Source organism: Mobula birostris, chromosome 5, assembly GCF_030028105.1.
Source record: "Mobula birostris isolate sMobBir1 chromosome 5, sMobBir1.hap1, whole genome shotgun sequence".
Taxonomy (NCBI): Eukaryota; Metazoa; Chordata; class Chondrichthyes; order Myliobatiformes; family Myliobatidae; genus Mobula; species Mobula birostris.
The window spans coordinates 63,639,167-63,665,028 of NC_092374.1; the positions used below are offsets into that span (position 1 = coordinate 63,639,167).

At 39.7% G+C, this 25,862-nt stretch overlaps 1 protein-coding gene across 1 annotated transcript in view; it reads right to left on the bottom strand.

The window, feature by feature from the left end:
- LOC140197259 (protein shortage in chiasmata 1 ortholog) overlaps window positions 1-25,862 on the bottom strand; it is a 147,216-nt gene that overhangs the window by 60,783 nt on the left and 60,571 nt on the right. The window contains exons 12-18 of the mRNA XM_072257180.1: window positions 24,997-25,173; window positions 22,023-22,130; window positions 16,793-16,977; window positions 15,294-15,366; window positions 13,184-13,250; window positions 7,173-7,357; window positions 5,656-5,773 (exon numbers count right to left, since the gene is read on the bottom strand). Coding sequence (XP_072113281.1) covers window positions 5,656-5,773; window positions 7,173-7,357; window positions 13,184-13,250; window positions 15,294-15,366; window positions 16,793-16,977; window positions 22,023-22,130; window positions 24,997-25,173 — 913 coding nt within the window. The remainder of the gene's footprint in view (window positions 1-5,655; window positions 5,774-7,172; window positions 7,358-13,183; window positions 13,251-15,293; window positions 15,367-16,792; window positions 16,978-22,022; window positions 22,131-24,996; window positions 25,174-25,862) is intronic.

The window sequence follows — 25,862 nt, forward strand, 5'->3', positions numbered from 1 at the left end:
GATACTTGCCATTTACCAGCCTGTACCCGAATGTTGTCCAGATCTTGTTGCATGTGTTTTTTTGAGGAATTACAAAGAAATGACAGCTAGAAATTACAGCATTTCCCATAACTACTGAACAGGTCTTGTAGTAAGCTGCTGGCTGACCTTTGGATAAAGGGTGAGAAGAATGGGGCTAAAAGTTAAAGACTATTATGAGGGCATGAAAGCATAACTTGTTAAAGTGAACTGGTAGATCAGTTTAAGGCATTCATTAATCAAGATGCAGAGGCAAACATTTCAAGGCCTTTCTGTGACACAGAATAGATATTTTCAAAAGAGAAAGAAAAGATTGAGTGGAAATAAGGGTATATATAATACTAGAGGACATGCATTTAAGGTCAAACGAGTTGTGTGGGACAAATTTATTTACACAAAGAGATGGGTGCCTAAAATGCACTGCCTTCACCATAAATGCCTCTATTGTATTTGCTAGGAGTGATGGTACTCTTAAATAGGCACCTGAAAATGCAGAGAATATAGGGATATGGACCTTGTTTAAGCAGAAGTAATTTAGTTTAGTTATGCACTTAAGTAATAGTTTATTTCCTCTGGCACAAAATTTTGGGGTAAAGGGGTCTTTTCCTATGCTATACTATTCTATGTTTTGAGTGTCAGGTCCAGCAACCTTGGCTAAATGCAAAAGTTGCAGATTGTATCAGATTTAAAGAGAAAACATATTGTACAATGACTACTGGTAGGTCAGAAGGTTGAATAGAATCTGAAAAACAGCAAAGAGTGACAAAACATTAAGGAAGGGAAAAAAAGATAAAGCTAGCGAGAAGTAGAAAGGCAGATAGCAATAGCTTCTATAGGTACTAGTAAACTGAAATATAAAATAAAGCTAGTCAGAAATATAAAAGCAAATAATAAGTTTTTTTATTGATATCTGCAAAAGTAAAGAATTAAAGAGAACTTTGATCCAAAAGAATTTGAGTCTGGGGAATTAATGAAGGCAAACAAAGAAATGGCAGATAAATTACAAATATTTTGCACCAGAGTTTAACATGAAGGATACAAGTAACATCCTAGAAAAAGTTGCAAATCAGGAGCTGGAAGAAATAGAAGAAGAAACTCAGGAAACTTACGATCACTGGGGAAGTTGGACTGAGTAAACTGCTGGAGCTGCAGGCTGGCAAATTTACACATCAACAAATGTCCAGATCCTCATGGACCTCCAGATTTGGGCAAGAGTTTATGAGATTAGAAAATAACAAGTGTTGCTCTTTTATTACAAAAAGGTAGGAAACTTTAGGCCAGTTGCCAGTACAGTATTGGTATCCATATTCCAAAAAATAATGAAAAGCTTTTGCTTGACTGCCATTAAGACATATCATTCCATATATAATGTACATTAAGGTAGAAAAAAGAAAACAGAAAGCATAATATAACGTTGCAGTTATGGAGAAAGTACAGTGCAGGTAGATAAGTGAAGGGTAGCAAAAACATGGGGATACAACCACCTGGAAATTACCTTTCTAAAGGCATTTGATTTGATACCTATTGTAATTAAAAGTTATGAGAAAATAAATGTTCATAACATAGCTTGTCAGAAAGAAAGAGTGTAAGAATAATTGGGTCTTTTTCTGGCTAGCAAGATGCATTCATTGGTGTTTTGCAGGGGTCAATGCAGGGGCCTTAACACTTAAATAATATAAATGACTAGAATGAAGGAACTGAAAATTTTGGTTGCAACATTTGCCAATGGCACAAAAAAAAGGAAGGAAAACAAATAGTGAAGGTTATAAACGGAAATGCACTCAATGGCTACTTTATTAGGTACACCAGCTCGTTAATGCAAATATCTAATCAGCCAAACATACAGCAGCAACTCAATACATAAAAGCATGCAGACATGGTCAATAGGTTCAATTGTTGTTCAGAACAAACATCAGCGTGGAGTAGTAATATGATCTAAGTGATTATGACCATGGATTGATTGCTGGTGCAGGACATGGTGGTTTGAGTAAAAAGAAACAGCTGATCTCCTGGGATATTCATACACAGCAGTCTCTAGAGTTTACAGGTAATGGTGCAAAAAAACAAAAAAAAATCCAGTGAGCAGCAGCTCTGTGGGTGAAAATGCCTTGTTAATGAGGTCAGAGGAGAATGGCCAGACTGGTTCAAGCTGACAGGAAGGAGACAGAAATCTCAAATAACCACACATAACAACAGTGGTGTGCAGAAACACATCTCTGAATGTACACCACGTTGAACCTTGAAGTGAATGGTCTATAGCAGTAGAAGACCACTCCAGGTTCCACTCCTGTACTTAATAAAGTGGCCACTAAGTGTAGATATGATAAATGAATGGAGCATAAAATTGGAAATTGCAAAGCTGTCCATTTTGACAGGAAAAATAAAATATAAAAATAATTCTCTAACTGTTGGGAGGTTGCAGAGCTCTTAGAGGAGGCAGGATTTGTGCATCCTAATGCATGTTTCACCTAAGACTATTATGTAAGTACACTGAAATCTCTGCCCTTCACTCTACTGTACACTACTATGTCTAAATGTGCTGAGGGCTACAAAAATGAAGTGATTAAAGTGATCGCAATAGTGCATGGCCGTAAGGAGTGATCCACAAAGCCAAGATGTGATGACTGCCTGTGATATCTGGTGTAGGATAGGTTGGGGCAACAGTGCAGTACATCTGAACCCACCCCATCCACCCACTGCCATAACTTCCATCATCTTCAACAGGATCCGATCACTAAACACATCTTTTCCTCCACCCCACTCTCCTCTTGCCACAGGGATCACTCTCTACATGACTCTCTTATCCACTCACTCCTCTTCCCTCCCACTTATCCCTGCAAGCGGGACAAGTGCTACATCTTCCCCTACATCTTCTCCCTCACTACCATTCAGAGCCCAAAACAGTCCTTCCAGGTAAGGCGACACTTCACCTGCATTTCTATCAGGATCATCAATTACATCTGGTGTTCCCAGTGCAGCTGCCTCTATATTGGTGAGACCCGATGTAAGTTACAGATCGCTTCGTCGAGCATCGCCACCCTGCTTACTGATTTTAATTCTACTTCCAATTTCCATTCCAACAACAGAAGCCTTCTACCTGACAGCACGGACATGGATTTCTTTAACATAAGAACATAAGAAATGGGAGCAGGAGTAGGCCATCTGGCCCATTGAGCCAGCTCCACCATTCAATAAGATCATGGCTGATCTGACCATGGACTCGTCTTCATTTACTTGCCTTTTTCTCATAACCCTTATTACTCTTACTATGCAAAAATCTATCCAATCTGGTCTTAAGTATATTTACTGAGGTAGCCTCCACTGCTTCATTGGGCAGAGAATTCCACAGATTCACCACTCCTTGGGAAAAGCAGTTCCTCCTCATCTGCCCTAAATTTACTCCTCCAAATCTTGAGGCTATGTCTCTTAGTTCCAGACTCACCTACCACTGGAAACAACTTTCCTGCCTCTATCTTATCTACTCCTTTCATAATATTATATGTTTCTATAAGATGTCCTCTCATCCTTCTGAATTCCAGTGTGTACAGTCCCAGGTGACGCAATCTCTCCCCACAGTCTAATCCCCCATCTCCGGAATCAACCTGGTGAACCTCCTTTGCACAACCTCCAAAGCCAGTACATCCTTCCTCAAGTAAGGAGACCAGAACTGGACACTGTACTCCAGATGTGGCCTCACCACTATCTTGTACAGTTGCAGCCTAACCTCCCTGCTCTCAGATTCAATCCCTCTAGTGAAGGCCAACATTCCATTTGCCTTCTTGATAGCCTGCTGCATTTGCAAACCAATCTTTTGTGATTCATGCACAAGCACTCCCAAGTCCCTCTGCACAACAGCATGCTGCAATCTTTTACCATTTAAACAATAATCTGCTCTTTCATTTTTCCTTCCAAAGTAGATGACCTTGCATTTATCAAAATTGTACTCCATCTGCCAGACCCTTGCCTACTCACTTGACCTATCTATATCTCTCTGCAGACACTCCGTATCCTCTGAACAATTTGCTTTTCCACTCAATTTTAGTGTCACCAGCAAACTTAGATACACTATATTCGGTCTCTCTTCCAGATCGTTACTGTATATTGTGAACAGTTGTGGGCACAGGAGCTGCCTTTACTGAATTCATGCTGCATGGATCCATTACTTTCCAGGTGCCTCACAATGTCTTCTTTAATGGTAGCTTCAAGCATTTTCCCAACTACAGATGTTAAATTAACTGGCCTATAGTTATCTGCCTTTTGACTACATCATTTTTTGAACAGTGGCATGATATTCACTTTCTTCCAATCTGCCGGGACCTGCCCAGAGTCCAGAGAACTTTGGTAAATTATCACCAAAGCCTCTACTATAACCTCTGCCATTTCTTTCAGTACCCTGGAATGCATTCCATCAGGACCAATTTGTCTATCTTTAGGCCCATAAGTTTGCTCAGCATTACCTCTTTAGTGATAGCTGTTGTATTGAGGTCCTCACCTCCCACTGCATCTTTAGCACGTTAGACGTGTCCTCCACCGTGAAAACTGATACAAAACAGTCATTTAAAGCCTCGGCCATTTCCTCATTTCCTAGTATCAATTCCCCTTTCTTGTCCTCCAAGGGACTTATCTTCACTTTAGCCACCCTTTTCCACTTTATATAATTATAAGAAGTTTTACTATCCATTTTTATACTTTGTGCTAATTTCTCCTCCCTTTCCCTTCTCTTTGTCTATTCCCCATTCTGACTCCACTCTTACCATTCCTCTTCACCTGCCAACACCTCCCTCAGTTGTCCTCCTCTGTCCCTTTCTCTCATGGTCTCCTCTGCTATCCTATCAGATTCCTACTTCTTAAGCCCTTTTATCTCTTCTACCTATCACCTCCCAGATTTTTGGGTCATTCCCCTTCCCCCATCCACTGACCTGGTTCATCTATCTCCTGCTAGCTAGTAGTCCTTCCCCTTCCCCCACCTTATTCTGAATTCTTTTCCCTTCCTTTCCAATCCTGATGAAGGGTTTTAGCCTAAGAAGTCAACTGCTTATTCTCCCCATAGATACTGCCTGACTTGCTAAGTTTTTCCGGTATTCCGTGTGCTAACAGTGTAGCTGTTTGGCACAGAATTGTGGGGCTTCTGTGGGTAACCTGTTAGGTGTGTGCCATTCTTGAGGACCAGCACCAGGTTATTTTATGCCTTGATAGATGCTGGGTCCCTTCTCCCTGCATCTCCCCATCTGCCACCAAACCCAATTCCAAAAGCCTATCCCATCATTTCTTGCTGGATGTGGTGGGAGCTCCTGTCACCCTCCCCCCCCCCACTCCAACTCGTATCCCTCAGCCCTCCTTATGGTCACAAGCTCCATGACCACAACCAAAATATCAAAACAAACAAGTGAAAAGTTACTATGTCTAGACTAGATTGCAGAGCAGAGGTTATAATCAAGTTAATTGTAATGTTATTAAGTGACAGAGCAGGCTCAAGGGATCAATTAGCCTACACCTGCTCCTAATTCGCAAATATGTATATAAAAGGATCATGAAGGTCCAAAATCCCAGAAAGTGGAAAATAACCAAATCTATTAGAAATCTTGCACAATTCCGATCTAAGTATTGCATTAGTCAACAACTGGTCAAGAGAACTACCTTGACTCTAGAATTTGGAGCACGGTTGGAGAATTCAACAAGCCTTCAGATATCAGGAATGTATGAGGAATGTGAAGCTCCATCAGTGAGAACTCAGAGTGAATGGCTGACATATTTCCTGAAGAACAAAAAGGAGTGTTATTCATTGAATTATAGGAATGTACTATACAGAAGGATATCTTTTAACATTAAGTTCAGTAAAAATCAGCACCAAGCTATCATTTCAAGCTGAGAAGCTGTAGTTATGAAATGTCCTGAGAGCAGATTAAGAACCAGGTTTGAAGTGAGAGGGCAAATGAATGTTGGGACGACTGGTGAACATTCTGGAATTATGTAAATAATAGTAGGTATTAATTCAAATAAGAACCAGTTCTTATTATAAATTGTAAATTGCAAGCAGGAAATTGAAGTTAAAAGCACACCTTTGCAAGTAAACAATACTGGAGCACAAGCTGGCCCACAGGCTAAGAAATATGGTTTGCAAAATGGTGACCATGTTATATTTGCATATGCACATTAAGACAACATGGTTGTGTTCATTGGACTGCATTAATTCAGGCAAATATGGGTTTAAATAAGTTACATCATTGTAAACAAGTTCAAGGAAGCTTGCAGATGAGACTGACACTATCACTTAGCACATCAAATAGCTGAACTACTGTATACTGAGGAAGCACAAACACTAATCATGGGCGTCTGGCTCTCTGTCATTAACCATAACCGTAACTGTCTGTATTCTAAGGTGGTCATTCTCAACATATTCTGCCCATACTAGTCTAGTCAAGGATGCCAGTTTTATCTTGCTTTCCATTTCTTGGTCAATAAGGCTTACAGATTAGTATACTCATGCACAGATCTAATACTTTATAAATGTGATGAAGGATTGGGCCTCCACCACGTTTAAAGCAGATGAATTTCATACGTCCACTGCTCAAGCTAAAAAAAAATTAAGTATATACACAGAAAATATGAGATATCTGTCCCATTATTGACACCTCTACCTGGGAATTAAGTCTTCCTTTCCTCTTCATACTTAATGAAGCACCCAGGGGAATAGTAGACCTTCAATAGAAACTCCTCTTATTTTCACTTACAAAGATTGACCTCAGGCAACAAACAGAAGCCAGAACCCCACGAAACGATACAGTGCAAGACCCCACAGAAATGTTACCAGATGGGGCACTGCTTGACAGACGGAAGTGGTGCACTCTCAACAGAGCGAGAGCAGGAGTTTGTAGGACGGAAGACAATATGGTGAAGTGGGGTTTAAAGACCAGGGAAACCTGTGAGTGTGCAGAAAGGGTGCAGAACATTAAACATGTTCTGCGCAACTGCCCACTCTCACCTGATTTAGCTGACACTGACCTGCTCAACATCAACCAAACAACACTAGAGTGGCTGGCTGGTGTGACAAGCTATGATGATGACTTACAAAGGTGAAATGAGGGAAGAGTGATTTAATAGTGTACAAATTCATTCACAGAATTCTAATAAACTTTCTTTACAGAAATTATTACCTGTGTCTGGACCTTTGGGTACTATAGTTTTAAAGATGATATGATTTACATTTTGTTGCTTGCAGAGCTCAGCCCAGCTTGAGTTCTCCATATAATCGTACTCTACCACCAAAGAGAACTGAATCCAAGGAAAATCTGCTCCAATGTGATGACTATAAACTACCAAACAGGAGTAATTTTCTAGACTGGAACAGAATAAAGTAGGTAAACATGACATAGCAAAGAAGAGTGAACAAATGAGCATTTAAATTAGGAACCCACCTCTCCATTTGCAAAGTTCAAAGTAAATTTATTATTAAAGTATGTATATGTCACAATATACCACTTTTAAGAATAATTTTCTTGCAGGCATTCACAGCAGAACAAAGGAATACAGCAGGGCCAATGAAAAACTACACGCAAAGACCAACAAACAACTAATGTGCAAAAAAAAGACAAATAGCATAAATAAAAATAATAAAGATAACTGAGAACTTGAGTTATAGAGTCCATGAAAATGAGTCCATAGGTTGTAGATCAGTTCAAAGTCGAGGTGTGTTAAGTTATCCACACTGATTCAGGAACTTGATGTTTGAAGGGCAATAACTATTTCTGAACCTGGTAATGTGGAACCTAAGGTTCCTGTGCCTCCTTCCTGATGACAACATCAAGAAGAGAGCAGGGCCAGGATAGTGGGGGGTCGTTGATGATGGATGCTGCTTTCTGATTGTAGCATTTCTTAGAGACTTGCTCAATAGTGGGGAGGGCTTTGCCTGTAATGGACTGGGCTGATGTGACTGTATCATTAACTCCACACTTCCTTCTACCTGTGGTACCTTTCACTCCCATATCTACATCTGCTCTAAAAAAAAATATACAATGATGTTGCCTTCACTGTGTGTTTACGGAGAAAGTTCCAAATACTCACGATTATGATTTTATCTCATTGCTACCCTAAAAGAGCAATCACTTGTTTTTTTTTTTAAAATAATAACCTGTAGTTGTAGATCCTCCCACAAAATCACCCTCTCTACATTCATCCAGTAAAGGTCATTCGGGGTCCTACATATTTCTCACTCTTCAGTGGATACAAGCTTAGCCAATATTTCCTGATAGTGAACTTGCACATTCCACTTACTAATCTCATAACCATTCTATGAACTGTTTACAATACACTAACATTTGCCTTGCACAAGAAGGCCAATACTATATACAGTATTCTATCTCTGTATCTTTATTATCTTATACTTATAACAACATAGAAGAAAACCATTCAGCCAGGAACTCTTTCTTAAAGGGTCCTTCTTCTGCCCAAAAAAGCAATCCCATTAGTTCTTCTCCCCCTTTATCCCTGCAACTTCCACATGCCCATCAACATCTGTTTGATTATTTATGCTATTAACCTACCAGAACACCTTTGGGATAAGTGAGGAAATTGGAAAACCAAGAAAATGTATAAATTCCAAACAGATAACACCAAAATCGGGATAAAACCTCTGTTCATGGAACTGTCAGGCAGCAACACTAACTGGTGTTGCACCATAATGCCGTCAGTATTAATAATTATAATTAATAAAGTACACCTCATAAAAGAAATGGATTTAAGGTTTTTTTATGGGATCACAGTGATAATAGCTGCTATTATCTATATTTTCTGTAACCATAAAGAATTATTTCTGCTGGTTGTGCAGCTGAATTAAGAAGTTTTTTGAGCAAAGTTGTTACTGTGAACGTGAATTGCTTGGTATCTGGGCTTTATCTAACCCTTTACACTCTGGATCTTTGAATTTCTCCATTTTTCCAATTTAAACGATTGCTCCTCCCCTTTCATTAATCACTTCTCCAGTGGCAGCCATAACTTTGGCTGCCCTAGTCATAAATTCTATAACACCTTTTATAAATTTCTCCCAGTCTCCACTCTAGGCATTGCTTTAAGAAAGTTACCTCTTGAAAACTAAGCTTTTACTCACCTTCCTAAAATCCATCCATGAAATTCAATAGCAAATTTGACTGGATACACTACCCTGAAATGCCTTGAAATATTTTACTATGTCAAAGGGACAATACAGATTTTATCTATTACTGTACCTATTGATTTCTGCTTTGCTGTTAGTCATGCTCTCAAATAACACATCCCTTCTTCCTGCCCTGCAGACTGGGACAGTAAAATTTTGTTTAAATCATTTCATTCAACAACACAAGATGCCTCTTGTCAGTAAAGTAATTTGGTATCAGAATCCTGAACAGCATGGTGCTCATTGCTTTTTTAGCTACAGTAGAACCACAAAAATAAAACAGCTTATGTGTGAAGAATATGTAGATAATGAATTGATCCATTCTATCCAATTCTTCCATCTGCAAAACAGAAACAGACCATTCGACTCATCAAGCCCCTACCAACATCTCATTAGTTGAATCAGCTCATCCAACACCCCGACTTCCCCAAGTCCTGCAAATCCTTTTGCAGCCAATCACCATCATTCCACATCTCCTAGTTAATGATCCCTCTGCTAACTGGGAGTAGCTTCTCTTTAACTACTTTGTCTGTCCCCTATTAGATTTCAACACCCTCCCAAGCCCCACAATCTCAACCATTCTAAAAACAACACCAACCTTTAAAGTTCATTTAAATAACCTAAGCCCTTCATCCATTAAATCATTTAGTCAACCTTGTCTGAACCCTCTCTAAAGTCTTTACATCTCGACACATCTGCACCAGGTGCGTCCGGCTGCAGCTCCTTAGGGGCCGGGTTAGGGAACTGGAGATGCAGCTCCATGACTTCGTCTGGTTAGGGAAAGTGAGGAGGTGATAGAGAGGAGCAAACAGGAAAGCAGTCACACCGGGGCCTCAGGAGACAGATAAGTGGGTAACAATTAGGAGAGGGAAGGGCAGGAGTCAAATACTAGAGAGTAGCCCTGTGGCTGTCCCCCTTAACAATAAGTACTCCTGTTTGAGTACTGCTGGTGGGGTGGGGACAGCCTACCTGGGGGAAGCAACAGTGGCACAGAGTCTGGCCCTGTGGCTCAGAAGGGTAGGGAAAGGAAGAAGGCAGCAGTAATAGGGGACCCTCTAGTTAGGGGGTCAGACAGGCGATTCTGTGGACATAGGAAAGAAACACAGATGGTAGTTTGCCATCCAGGTGCCAGGGTCCGGGATGTTTCTGATCGCATCCACGACATCCTGAAGTGGGAAGATGAACAGCCAGAGGTCGTGGTACATATTGGTACCAATGACATAGGTAGGAAAAGGGAGGAGGTCCTGAAAACAGACTACAGGGAATTAGGAAGGAAGTTGAAAAACAGGACCTCAAAGGGAGTAATCTCGGGATTACTGCCTGTGCCACGCGACAGTGAGTATAGGAATAGAGTGAGGTGGAGGATAAATGTGTGGCTGAGGGATTGGAGCAGAGGGCAGGGATTCAGATTTCTGTATCATTGGGACCTCTTTTCGGGCAGATGTGACCTGTACAAAAAGGACAAGTTGCACTTGAATCCGAGGGCGACCAATATCTTGGCAGGGAGGTTTGCAAAGGCTATTGGGGAGAGTTTAAACTAGAATTGCTGGGGGCGGTGGGAACCGAACTGAAGAGATGGAGGAAGGGACTGTTGGCTCACAAATAGAGAAAGCTTGGATACAGTGTGAGAGGGAGGATAGGCAGGTGATAGAGAAGGGATGCGCTCAGACTGATGGTTTGAGATGTGTCTATTTTAATGCAAGGAGTATTGTGAACAAAGCGGATGAGCTTAGAGTGTGGATCAGTACTTGGAGCTATGATGTTGTGGCCAACTACAGAGACTTGGACACCTCAGGGGCAGGAATGGTTACCTAGAGTGCCAGGCTTTAGATGTTTCAGAAAGGACAGGGAGGGTGGCAAAAGAAGTGGGGGCGTGGCACTGCTGATCAGAGATAGTGTTACGGCTGCAGAAAAGGAGGAAGTCATGGAGGGATTGTCTACCGAGTCTCTGTGGGTGGAAGTTAGAAAGAGGAAGGGGTCAATAACTCTGCTGGGTGTTTTTTTTTTTTTTATATATATAGACCACCCAATAGTAACAGGGACATCGAGGAGCAGAGAGAGAGACAGATTATGGAAAGGTGTAATAAAAACAGGGTTGTTGTGGTGAGAGATTTTAATTTCCCAAATATTGATTGGCATCTCCTTAGAGCAAGGGGCTTAGATGGGGTGGAGTTAATTGGTGTGTTCAGGAAGGTTTCCTGACACAATATGTAGATAAGCCTACAAGAGGAGAAGATGTACTTGATCTGGTATTGGGAAATGAACCTGTTTGTTCCCTTATTCAAGAAAGGAAGTTGAGATAGCCCAGGAAATTATAGACCAGTGAGTCTTACTTCAGTGGTTGGTAAGTTGATGGAAAAGATCCTGAGAGGCAGGATTTATAAACATTTGGAGAGGCATAATATGATTAGGAATAGTCAGCATGGCTTTGTCAAAGGCAGGTCGTGCCTTACGAGCCTGATAGAAATTTTTGAGGATGTGACTAAATACATTGATGAAGGTAGAGCAGTAGATGTAGTGTATATGGATTTCAGCAAGGCATTTGATAAGGTACCCTATGCAAGGCTTATTGAGAAAGTAAGGAGGCATGAGGATCCAAGGGGACCTTGCTTTGTGGATCCAGAATTGGCTTGCGCACAGTGGCAAAGAGTGGTTATAGACAGGTCATATTCTGCATGGAGGTCGGTTGCCAATGATGTGCCTCAGGGATCTGTTCTGGGTCCCCTTCTCTTCATGATTTTTATAAATGACCTGGATGAGGAAGTGAAGGAATGGGTTAGTAAATTTGCTGTTGACTAAGGCTCGGGGTGTTGTGGATAGTGAGGAGGGTTGTCAGAGGTTACAGTGGGACATCGATAAGATGCAAAACTGGGCTGAGAAGTGGTAGATGGGGTTCAACCGAGACAAGTGTGAGGTGGTTCATTTTAGTAGGTCAAATATGATGGCAGAATATAATATTAATGGTAAGACTCTTGGCACTGCGGAGGATCAGAGGGATCTTGGGGTCCGAATTTATAGGACACTCAAAGCTGCTGCGCAGGTTGACACTGCAGTTAAGGCGGCATACGGTGTATTGGCCTTCATCAACTATAGGGTTGAGTTTAAGAGCTGAGAGATAATGTTTCAGCGATGTAAGACCCTGTTCAGACCTCATGTGGAGAACTGTGCTCAGTTCTGGTCACCTCACTACAGGAAGGATGTGGAAACTATGGAAAGGGTGCAGAGGAGATGTACAAGGATGTTTCCTGGATTGGGGAGAATGCCTTATGAAAATAGGTTGAGTGAACTTGGCCTTTTCTCCTTGGAGCAACGGAGGATGAGAGGTGACCTGATAGAGATGTATAAGATGATGACAGGCATTGATCTTGTGGATAGCCAGAGGCTTTTTCCCAGGGCTGAAATGGCTAGCATGAAAGAGCACAGTTTTAAGGTGCTTGGAAGTAGGTACAGAGGAGATGTCAGGACTAAGTTTTTTTATGCAGGGAATGGTGAGTGCATGGAATGGGCTGCCGGCGACAGTGGTGGAGGCGGATACGATAGGGTCTTTTAAGAGACTCCTGGACAGGTACATGGAGCTTAGAAAAGTAGAGAGCTATGGGTAACCCTAGGTAATTTCTAAAATAAGTATATGTTCAGCACAGCATTGTGGGCCAAAAGGCCTGTATTGTGCTGTAGTTTTTCTATGTTTCCATCTTTTCTAAAGTATGGCACAAAGAAGTTGGCACAACTTTCTATCTAACCCTCTGTTCCTGCTCCCAATTTGGAATTGTACTGTTTAGTTTCTATTACCTCTTCCCATTCTTCCTAACAAAACTAAGTTCCATGTACCATCTATCAGTATATCCCTCTGGGAAGCTGCTTGCCTCAACCCACCCCTGTCACTGTACATTAAACCAATTGTTTTCCTGATGCCATCCCACCCCCCACCCAGAATATCGTACCCGCAGTCCTTCTGCATCAGATTAACACAGTCCAACCAGGGATGAGGAATAACAACTGAAATAAAATTTGACGAACCAATTTAAAACTTTCCGGCAAGTCAAAGTGGCAGTTTCTTCAGGAAGAACTACAGCAGGTTTTAAGTCTACAAAACAGAAAGTTCATGCGTTTCAAAAAGCAAGCACATGAGCATTATGAGATCTGAAAGTAAAAATGATGTAAAAATCATGGAAAGGCTATCAGTGTTTATTATACTGAAGAAACTTCACAATAACTTTTGGAACATACAGTATAGAGCAACAAATAATCTGCTGCAGGAACTTGGCAGGTCAAGCATCATTTGTGGGAGAAAAGGAATTGTCAATGTTTCAGGTAAAAATTTTGCTTCAGAACTGGTCCTTTCCCGCTACCGGTCCCGCTGAGATCCAGCAACAGATTCTCTGTTGTTCCAGATTTCAGAATCTAGGGTCTCTTTAATCTCTTTTGGAATATATATAAGAGGAAAATCCATAAGATTTATTCAATGATTTTGTGCTTGAAAGGGGATATCATTTTAATAATTTCTGCAATATAGTGTGCAGAGATTAAAATGTTGTGTTCCATCGCACATGTAACATTTTTAATGGAATACTATGTCATAATTACAGATTAACAACCTGTTTGGTCCTAAAAATCTATATTTTATATTGATTATCATTTCTCAAATAAACCCATATGTATAAAATATTAGAAACTTGTTTTTAAAAGTTCATTTACTATACTTCAGAACATTTCCCTACATTTGTTCTAATCTTTATTTTACATTTGCAGAATGCTTAAAGAGTTAGTAAATCTGATATTTTATTTCTATGTAGTTTGCTAGCTCAAACTCATCACGTTTACTGGTTGTGAAACGTACTTGATTTCCACTGTTGGGGAAAATAACAGAACTCTCAAAGCTAACATCTGAAATGAGAAAAAGAGTATAACAATGCCAGGGATCACTACATCTTTTGGGAAGCTTCCTGATCAGGTGAAAACTTTTGACTCCAAAAGACAGCACACTACAGTTTTTTAGAAAGTAATGAGCAATTCATTGCTGCAAAGGAAAGGTCACCTGTGAAAAAATACCAAATACTCTTTGTTGAGTTGAAAAGGATACTTCATATGCAAACACGAGGAAATCTGCAGATGCTGGAAATTCAAGCAACACACATCAAAGTTGCTGGTGAACGCAGCAGGCCAGGCAGCATCTCTAGGAAGAGGTACAGTCGACATTTTGGGACGAGACCCTTCGTCAGGACTAACTGGAAGAAGAACTAGTAAGAGATTTGAAAGTGGGAGGGGGAGGGGGAGATCCAAAATGATAGGAGAAGACAGGAGGGGTAGGGATGGAGCCAAGAGCTGGACAGTTGATTGGCAAAAGGGATATGAGAGGATCATGGGACAGGAGGCCTCCAACCTGATTGTGACTCAGACGGAATATAAGGTGTTGTTCCTCCCACCTGAGTGTGTCCCAGCCACACTCAGGTTGGAGGAACAACACCTTATATTCCGTCTGGGAAGCCTCCAACCTGAAGGCATGAACATTGACTTCTCTAACTTCCGCTAATGCCCCACCTTCCCCTCGTACCCTATCCGTTTTATATATATATATACATACATACACACACACACACATCCACACATTCTTTTTCTCTCTCTCTCCTTTTTCCCCTCTCTGTCCCTCTCACTATACCCCTTGCCCATCCTTTGGGTTTTCCCCCCCTCCCCCTTTTCCTTCTCCCTGGGCCTCCTGTCCCATGATCCTCTCATATCCCTTTTGCCAATCAACTGTCCAGCTCTTGGCTCCATCCCTCCCCCTCCTGTCTTCTCCTGTCATTTCGGATCTCCCCCTCCCCCTCCCCCTCTCAAATCTCTTACTAGCTCTTCTTTCAGTTAGTCCTGACGAAGGGTCTCGGCCCGAAATGTCGACTGTACCTCTTCCTAGAGATGCTACCTGGCCCGCTGAATTCACCAGCAACTTTGATGTGTGTTGTTTCATATGCAGCTACCTTTTGAAGCTAATTCTGTTCGGAGGGCATACATGAATAGGTTTTTAGAAGCAATGTTATATTTTGTGCAATCTATACATATTTAGCTCAAATAAACCAGTCAGTATATGATGAGAATTCAGAAAAATCTGACAGAATTAAACCTAATGTCTCACCTTCTATGTTGCTAAGGGTGTTCATCAGCATAGCTCTACCACAGTCTGAATCCATCCTAATGATGATTACTACCTGCTCAAGAACAGTTATATTTAAAGCTGGATGTACTTTAGAAAAGTTCAGATGCATCAACATTAGCATCTCAAGTAAATACTATAATGAATGAAAATCTCTGAATTTCTGCTTGTGTGAAAAAGGTTCAGGAAATGTTTGAAACTTAACATCTTTATATAGCCTTTCTCATTAACATTCTCAATAATAAGTTGACTGAAATTGTTTTATATCAATATTTTATATATTTTGCTTTAAAGTCAATTTACTAAGAAATAATCTTATCAATTGATTATTCACAATTGATATGAACTACAATAGGATCTCAGGTTACCATCTTATGATAAGAAGACCTATCATCAACTCTAAACATTTGGGTCTAGCAATTCATGGTACATAGCACTAAGTAAATGACAATTCACCTTTCTCAATGTCTTGGCGGTTTGTCAGTGAGCTTGGGAGATGTATTGGTTCCTGTTGGATCTTAAACCAGTGCATGCCAATTTTAAGTGTAGAATGTAGAGATCTCACCATCACATTTCTGATAAGGTCATCATGATACTATACCTTCATGGCTCTGTTATTTTTGCTGTGTTGCTCCTAAAGATGAGCTCTTCCACCACCTCCTGCCTTCTGGCTGAGCTGGCACAAAGCAATACACTGCTTGGATATCCTCCAAGAGGATACTGAGGTCTCCAAATTCAGACAGCTTGCACCCATCCACTTAGTTTCTCCTTCCTCCTATCTTGTGATTAACATCATTTGCAAATGTTGTGTGTCTGTAGCACAAGTCTCTAAATACATCAAATCTGCACAGAGTTCCACTGGAGGTATTAATTAAGGTGCACTACTTTCCAAATTAGGATTCACTTGAAATAAAAAATATGCTTGCGCTCTCACACTAGAATTACAGTCCATTGGCATATTTTATAAAATTTTGTGTAGGGTAAAATATTATGCACTTTCCATGCATCTATTTGAGAACAAATTGATCTTAAGGTAACACACATCAAAGTTGCCTGTGAACGCAGCAGGCCAGGCAGCATCTCTAGGAAGAGGAACAGTCGACGTTTCAGGCCGAGACCCTTTGTCAGGACTGACTGAAGGAAGAGTAAGAGATTTGAAAGTGGGAGGGGGAGGGGGAGATCCAAAAAGATCTTAAGGTCTCATTTTTCTTAATGCAATTGTTTGCACAAAGTGCAAATTAAAAAGATTAAGCCAGGAATACAGAGGAGAAAATGAAAAAGCCAGTGACTAATACGCCGTAATAAATGCTTGCTACATTTAATATTTAAGCAGGTTTACTTAAAGCATGATTCACTATTGAAAATCATCATTGCATTTTGTGTAATCAGATTCTGACATAAATGACAAAATAGTACTGTAAAGATCTTTATGTTACCTCATATTTTAAATTAATGGACAACTTCTAGAAATGGGTTCCTACCTTGTGTTGACTCATGTGAGAGGCACGTAACCATTTGATTATCTGATTCTGAAGTTCAGCTACTTTGGGGTAACTTTCTTGTTTATTCTGACTTACATATTGCACAATGCGGAGTTTCTTCCAGATATCATCTAGACGTGCACCTAAAGTGCTTATATACATTTCTTTTGCTCTGAATAAGTAACCTGTAAATCAGGTATAAAATATTTCAGTAAATATACAACATGGTGAGTATTAATTTTTAATTCCAAGTTTAGGCCTCAAAGTTTAAAAAAAAAACAGACCGCTTTATGGTGCATAAGGTAGTCATGGTTGTGCAAAGGCTTAAGAATTAATATTAACAATGTCTTATGTCAGTTTTGAAGGAAGACTTGTTTCTCTCCACAGAAGAATTCTGGATTTAAGGATTTCAGGATTTCTAGTATTTTCAATATTTATTTCTATTTCCATGATCTGCAGTATCTTGGTTTTATAAAACTACAAAATTAGCAACTTTTATGGCAAAATAACTTAGAAATCTGATGTTTCAGAATCAGAACAGGTTTAATATCACCAGAATATGACGTCAAATTTATTGTCTTTGTGGCAGCAGTACAATGCAATACATAATAGTAGAAAAAATGTAAATTACAGTAAATTATATATCTATATATATATTGATCTCTCTCTCTCTATATATACATATATATCTCCATATATATGTATCTATATATCTAAATATACACACAATAGTTCAATTAAATAAGCAGTGCAAAAATAAAAAAAGGAGTGAGGTAGTGTTCATAAGTTCAATGTCCATTCAGAAATTGGATGGCAGGGAGTAAGAAGCTGTTCCTGAATTGTTGAGTGTGTGCCTTCAGGTTTCTGTACCTCCTTTCTGATGTTAGCAATGAGAACAAGGTATGTCCTGGGTGATGGAGATTTCAGGATGACAATTGAAAACGTACCTATTATGGAGTGAGAAGTGATTAAAAACTGTTTCTAGCTAACTTTATGTCCTTCACTGTATGCTTTGCACCATGAGTGACACCTCCATATCTGACATGATTTCCACATTCAAATCAAATAACATTACTCCCCATACAAGGCTTCTCCTGGAGTAATAGCATAAAATGAATCCATGATACCGTGGAAGTGACAATTGTTGGTAACTTCTGTAGCAAAAGTGTTTACCAACACAACACTGCACAGAGACTCCACTAAACTAATTTCACTCCTAGCTTCTCCAAACATTGTATTAACCACTCACCTTTCTCCTCCGACCCATTGTTCTTCCTTCAATCAGCCTAGTTCACATCACTCTGACTCTCTAACTAGCTAAGGTCCTAACTCCTATGATCCTTATCAACTCTTTTTGCCCATTGATCTTCTCAACAACTTTCCTTCTAATTGTCATTGAGGTACTTAATGAATACTTTATTGTCGCCAAACAATTGATACTAGAGCATACAATCATCACAGCGATATTTGATCCTGCTCTTCGTGCTCCCTGGAGTACAAATCAATAGTAAATATTAAAAATTTAAATTATAAATCATAAATAGAAAATAGAAAAGGGAAAATAAGATAGTGCAAAAAAACTGAGAGGCAGATCCAGATATTTGGAGGGTATGGCCCAGACCCAGGTCAGGATCCATTCAGCAGTCTTATTACAGTTGGAAAGAAGCGGTTCCCAAATCTGCCCGCACGAGAATAGAGGTACTTAATGAATACTTTACTTTAGTATTCACTATGGAAAAGGATCTTGGTGATTGTAGTGATGACTTGCAGCTGACTGAAAAGCTTGAGCATGTAATTATTAAGAAAGAGGATGTGCTGCAGTTTTTGGAAAGCATCAAGTTGGATAAGTCGCTGGGACCAGATGAGATGTACCCCAGGCTACTGTGGGAGGCGAGGGAGGAGATTGCTGAGCCTCTGGTGATGATCTTTGCATCATCAATGGGGACAGGAGAGGTTCCGGAGGATTGGAGGGTTGCGGATGTTGTTCCTTTATTCTAGAAAGGGAGTAGAGACAGCCCAGGAAATTATAGACCAGTAAGTCTTACCTCAGTGGTTGGTAAGTTGTTGGAGAAGCTCCTGAGGGGCAAGACTTATGAACATTTGGAGAGGTATAATATGATTAGGAATAGTCAGCATGGCTTTATCAAGAGCAGATCATGCCTTATGAGCCTGATTGAATTTTTTGAGGATGTGACTAAACAATTTGATGAAGGAAGAGCAGTAGATGTAGTGTATATGGATTTCAGCAAGGCATTTGATATGGTACCCCATGCAAAGCTTATTGAGAAAGTAAGGAGGCATGGGATCCAAGGGGGTATTGCTTTGTGGATCCAGAAATGGCCTGCCCACAGAAGGCACAGAGTGGAGGTCGGTCACCAGCGGAGTGCCTCAGGGATCTGTTCTGGGACCCTTATTCTTCGTGATTCTTATAAATGACCTGGATAAGGAAATGGAGGGATGGGTTAGTAAGTTTGCTGACGACACAAAGGTTGGAGGTGTTGTGGATAGTGTGGAGGGCTGTCAGAGGTTACAGCGGGACATTGATAGGATGCAAAACTGGGCTGAGAAGTGGCAGATGGAGTTCAACCCAGATAAGTGTGAAGTGGTTCATTTTGGTAGGTGAAATATGATGGCAGAATATAGTATTAATGTTAAGACTCTTGGCAGTGTGGAGGATCAGAAGGATCTTGGGGTCCAAGTCCATAGGACGCTCAAAGCAGCTGCTCAGGTTGACTCAGTGGTTAAGAAGGTGTACGGTGTATTGGCCTTCATCAATCGTGGAACTGAATTTAGGAGCCGAGAGGTAATGTTGCAGCTATATAGGACCCTGTTCAGACCCCACTTGGAGTACTGTGCTCAGTTCTTATTGCCTCACTACAAGAAGGATGTGGAAACATAGAAAAGGTGCAGAGATTTACAAGGGTGTTGCCTAGATTGGGGAGCAAGCCTCATTAAAATAGGTTGAGTGAACTCGGCCTTTTCCCCTTGAAGCGACGGAGGATGAGAGGTGACCTGATAGAGGTGTATAAGATGATGAGGGGCATTGATCGTGTGGATAGTCAGAGGCTTTTTCCCAGGGCTGAGATGGTTGCCACAAGAGGACACATGTTTAAGGTGCTGGGGAGTAGGTACAGAGGAGATGTCAGGGGTAAGTTTTTTTACTCAGAAAGTGGTGAGTGTGTGGAATGGGCTGCCAGCAATGGTGGTGGAGGCAGATACTATAGAGTCTTTTAAGAGACTTTTGGATAGGTACATGGAGTTTGGAAAAATGGAGGGCTATAGGTAAGCCTAGTAATTTCTAAGGTAGGGACATGTTCGGCACAACTTTTTGGGCTGAAAGGCCTGTATTGTGCTGTAGGTTTTCTATGTTTCTATAACCACATAACCATTACAGCATGGAAACAGGCCATCTCAGCCCTTCTAGTTCTGTTATGTCTCAAACCTCCTAAGCCACAAGACTCCATTTAGAGCCAGGATTTTTATCCATCCCTCCATCTTACCTTCAGCTGTTCCCCTGAACACTATCTTCACCTTTTTTTTTTTAGGCACTTGTCTCCCCCCAAATCAAAACACAACCACTTAACTAACTGCTGTTCTACTTACATTAAGCCTTGATCTGGTCAAAGACCACTGTCCTTCTCTTTCCACATCCCAATATCCCCCAACTCAACCTTGGGGTGAGTGCTATGCTTCAATTCCTGAAAGATCCAAATCCAGCCCAATATCCAGCAAGGGCTTAGATGGTAGTTAAATTTGCAGAGATGGCCATAATCCCAAAGTGTATTCGATGTGTTTAACCCATACATGCACAAAAACTTCAAGGCCAAGACTCTATCACATGATGCGGGCTACACTAATTTTTCTGATGTCTACATATTAAAATGCATTTTCTCAATAACAGGAGTAAAGCTTCCCTGCAAGAAATATGACAGAAAACATAGAAATATGAAAAAGTGCAGACAGTATTCACATTTAAATAAATCCTTGGTGCATTGAGTTCTTCTAGTTATTGACTAGATAAGAACATGAAACAGTACAGCACATGAAGAGGCCATTTGGCCACAATGTTGTGCTGAACAAACTAATTTAATAATACATACAGCATGCCCCATCAAACTAGTCCCTTATGCCTATAAAATGTCCATATCGTTCCATTTCCTGCACTTTCATGCCCCTATCTAATAGCCTCTTGCCTCCATCACCTCACCAGGCATCACATTCCAGACACCTGCCACTTCCTCTGTGTAAAAACTTGCCTTGCACGTCTTTTTTGAACTTAACCCCACCCTCCCAACCTTAAATGCATGTCCTCTTGTATTTGACCTTTCAATACTGGGAAAAAGATAATGGCTGCCTACTCTACCTATGCCTCTTATAAATTGCTATCAGATCTCCCCTCAGCCTCCACCACTCCATAGAGTGTCTAATATCTCTTTATAGCACATGCCCCCTCATCCAGACAGCATCCTGGTTAAACTCTTCTGCACTCTCTCCAAAGCCTCACATCCTCCCTATAATGGGGTACTAATATAATACTCTGGTTAAGTCTAATTATTGCACATTGGTAAATTATTGTGTATATTATTATTCTGTACTTTATTATTAGTTAAGTCTGCACCCTGTTAAGTGTGTTTACAAATTGCTGTTGTAATGAGAGAACTCCCCACTCAGGATCAATAAAGTACTTATTAATATTAGAGTTTTATAAAGCTACAATATAACTTCCTCATTCTTGAACTCAATTCCTTGACTAATAGAGACAAGCCATACCAAAAATGCCTTTTTTACTCCCCTATCAATCTGAGTAGTCACTTTCAAGATGCTAAGGACTCCAAGATCACTCAGCATAATAATAGGGTCTTGATATTAACAGTCTTTCTACATTTGATTTCCCAAATTGCAACACTTCAAATTTGGGAAGTTAAGTCATCTTGAAACAAATTAACAGCATCCATCCTTCTCAACATATAGTGTACTTAATGTTAACAATTTCATAATTTATGTAGAACTATCATAGAGTTTCGAAGCTTGTAGTTGGCCTTTTTTGATAGCAGTTAGTCTTTTAAAGTGTTTTTGTTTCAAAATAATTTAAAACAATCATATGCAAGTATGAAATTCATATTCACAAGTGTACTAGTCACCTTCAGGAATAATGTTCTTAATTTATCTCAAATTACACTTCCATCTTGACTCAGTTACAGAAATGGACTTTTTTTTGCTGTGTACATACCTATTGCTGTGTCCAGGTCACACATCAATAGAAGATCACGAATAGTCACTAATAAATGAAGAAATGCTGCAAGCTTGTACAAGTGAATTTCATTTTCATTATGCTTATCTATTACAGAAACAAAATGAAATTATTATATGCCACTGAATATCCACTTTAAGTGTTGATGCATTATATGCCACTGAATTTTAAAAACTTATAGAAGTTACTTAAGACTAATATTCCGGAGCAGTAGATTATGAAATTTAGTACATGAGCCTCCATTGTTAGAGGGTTAGAGTATAGAAATGAAAATGTCTTACTATAATTTTGTTGGATTTGGTGAGACAACACCTAGAGTATTGTGTAAATTGTTTAAAAATGATATACTGGAGGGAGTGTAGTGAAGGTTCACAAGACAAGTCTATGTGATGGCAAGTCTGACGAATGGGAAGGGATTTTGTGGCCTATGCCACTATACGCTGGTGCTTAGAAGGTTGAAAGATGACTTTTTGAGTCATACAAAATTCTTTGAGGGCTCAACGGGATAGATATAGGAGAAAGATTGTTCAGCTGAGGATTCCAAATTAGGGGGAATCACAGTTATTTAAAAAAAGGAAGGCCATTTAGGATTTAAATGAGGAGAGCTGTGAAGCTTAAATTTCAAAGTAAATTTATTATCAAAGTACATACATTGCCTATGAAATGTATTTACACTCTTGGAAGTTTTCATGTTTTATTGTTTCACTTTTTGACACTGATCAACAGAAAAAGACACTTTTGCGTCAAAGTGAAAACAAATTTCTACAAATTGGTTTAAACTTATTGCAATTATTAAACACAAAATAATTGACTGAATAATTACTTACCCCTTTGAAGTCAGTATTTAGTAGATGCACCTTTGGCAGCAATTACAGCCTTGAGTCTGTTTGGATAGGTCTCTATCAGCTTTGCACATCTGGACACTGCAGTTTTTTCCCCATTTTTCTTTACAAAACTTCTCAAGTTCTGTTGTGAGTGAACAGCCCTTTTCAAGTACAGCCACAAACTCTCAATTAGATTGAGGTCCGGACTCTGACTTGGCCACTCCAAGACATTAACTTTGTTATTTTTAAGCCATTCCTGTGTAGCTTTGGCTTTATGCTTGGGGTCATTTCCTCATTGGAAAACAAATCTTCTCCCAAATTGTAGTTCTCTTGCAGACTGCATCAGGTTTTCCTCCAGGATTTCCCTGTATTTTGCTGCATCCATTTTACCCTCTACCTTCACAAGTCTTCCAGGGCCTGCTCCAGGGAAGCATCCCCACAGCATGATGCAGCCACCACTGTGCTTCACGGTAGGGATGGTGTGTTTTTGATGATGATGGGTGTTTGGCTTACACCAAACATAGTGTTTAGTCTGATGGTCAAAAAGCTCGAGCTTGGTTTCAGACCATAGAACCTTCTTCCAGCTGACTTCAGACAAACTCTAGTCGAGATTTTGTGTGAGTTTTTTTCAACAGTGGCTTCGCTTTGCCACTCTCCCATACAGCTGCGACTGGTGAAGCACTCGGGCAACAGTTGTTGTATGTACAGTCTCTCTCATCTCAGCCACTGAAACTCGTAACTCCTCCGGAGTTGTTATTGGTCTCTTGGTGAGTGCCCCTCACTAGTCCGCTTCTTGCACGGTCACTCAGTTTTTGAGGACGGCCTGCTCTAGGCAGATTTACAGCTGTGCCATATTCTTTCTATTTCTTGATGATTGACTTAACTGTACTCCAAGCGACTTGGAAACTTTCTTGTATCCATCTCCTAACATGTGCTTCCAATAACCTTTTCCCAGAATTGCTTGAAGTATTCTTTTGTCTTCATGGTGTAGTTTTTGCCAGGTTATTGACTCATCAGCAGTTGGACTTATCAGATACAGGTGTATTTTTACTACATTCAATTGAAACACCTTGACTTCACACATGTGATCTCCATTTAACTAATTATGTGGCCTAAAACCAATTGGCTGAACCAGTGATGTTTATTTATGTCATAATAAAGGCAGTGAATGCTTATGCAATCACTTTGTGTTTTATATTTGTAATTAATTTAGATCACTTTGTAGAGATGTTTTCACTTTGACATGAAAGGGTCTTTTTCTGTTGATCAGTGTCAAAAAAGCCAAATTAAATCCACTGCAATTCAATATTGTAAAACAACACGTGAAAGCTTCCAAGAGGAGTGAACACTTTTTTTGGCACTGCATGTTTCACTTTTAAGTGCAGCAATTTAAAATATTATTATTACACAATAGAATGCACACACTTCATTAAAGCAATCTAAGAAAATGTAAAATTGAACCAGTCTCTGGGCTTTAATATTCACATAATATTAAAGAAGCACATATTAATATGTGTTTTATTTTCATGTCCTATTAGTAACATAAACCTTAAGCAGTAAATAGAAATTACTTCATTTCTTTGGTCATTTTATCATATTGTGAGGTCATGGGAAACACTATATAAATGCAAATTGTTTTCTGTATAGATTCATCACCAAGTTTTTTTCCTATCCAATTACTTCATATATACATAAAGTTTTCAAATAGAAAGATATCCTTTAACTTTCATTTAGATGTTTTCTATAAATATATAGAACCAAGACATTAACAACACTTGAAGAATGACAGATCTACGTAGGTGTCTACCTTGTATAATATTGCCACATTTATGAAGCTAAAATCAATCGTACTTCATTAAATGATAAGATTATGTGGTATCTATAACATTTTTGCTAATAATGTTGTTCTTTTGTTAGAATAACAAATCCTTTGTTGAATCCTAACAGTAGGTGTGTATTTTAAAGTACATTTGATACCACATTATTCAGGACATACACAAGGAATGAAGTTTTATATTAAAAAAAATAATTAAGTGAAATCCATATTTTTCCACATTCGTATTATTTATAATATTTCTTAATTGGGATTTCCAGGTATGTTTCTTAAGTGAGGAAAGCTGAAGACTGACCTTGTTTAACGTTATCACTCACTAGCTTCTCCTGGCGCTTTAGGAAAAACCTAGTACGATCAAAAGCAAGGGAAGTAAATGTATCTGTCACAGCCACAAAAACAACACAGCCTTTCAGGTCTTTCAGTACAGGGATTGCTGCAGCCTCCAACAGATGATAAGCTTGACACTGGCTGGCTGCAAGCAGAAGAAAAATGTTTCTCGTCAGCAATATGATAAAATTACAATGGTGTATTATTAAAATAAAGAACAGAGAATGCTAGAAACATTTAGCATCTCAAGCAGAATGTGGAGAGAGAAACAGTATGAACATTTCAGGTCAATAACCTATTATCAGAACCTGAAAATGTCGGAAATAAAAAAAGCTTTTAGTCGCAGAGAAAGCAGGGTGGAAGTATGGTGGGAACAAAAGGGATGATCCATGATAGGCTGCAGAGTAGGAGAGACCAAATGACACAGGTATCACATAAAAAATGTGATAAAACTCTGTCTCAACACAGTACAACTAGGAAGAGACAAATGAGATTTGAAACACTGGGAGTGAGAAAAACTGACTACTGAATATGTCAGACAAAAGACAAGGTTCGCTGAATACCTGAAATTCAATATTGAGTCCTGAAACACATACCAGAAGATGAGCTGCAGCTTCTTGAGTTTATGTTAGTATTGTTGGAGTAAATCGAACAGATATCACAGTGGAAGTGGGATGGAGAATTAAAATGTCAGGCAACTGGAAGCTTCAGATCATTGATTAAACAGAAACATCCTCAAAATGGTTACCAAATCTGCATTTTGCTTTCCACTACAGAGGAGAGCATGTTATTTTCAAATGCAGTGTGACGAATTAGAACTAATGCTAAACTTGT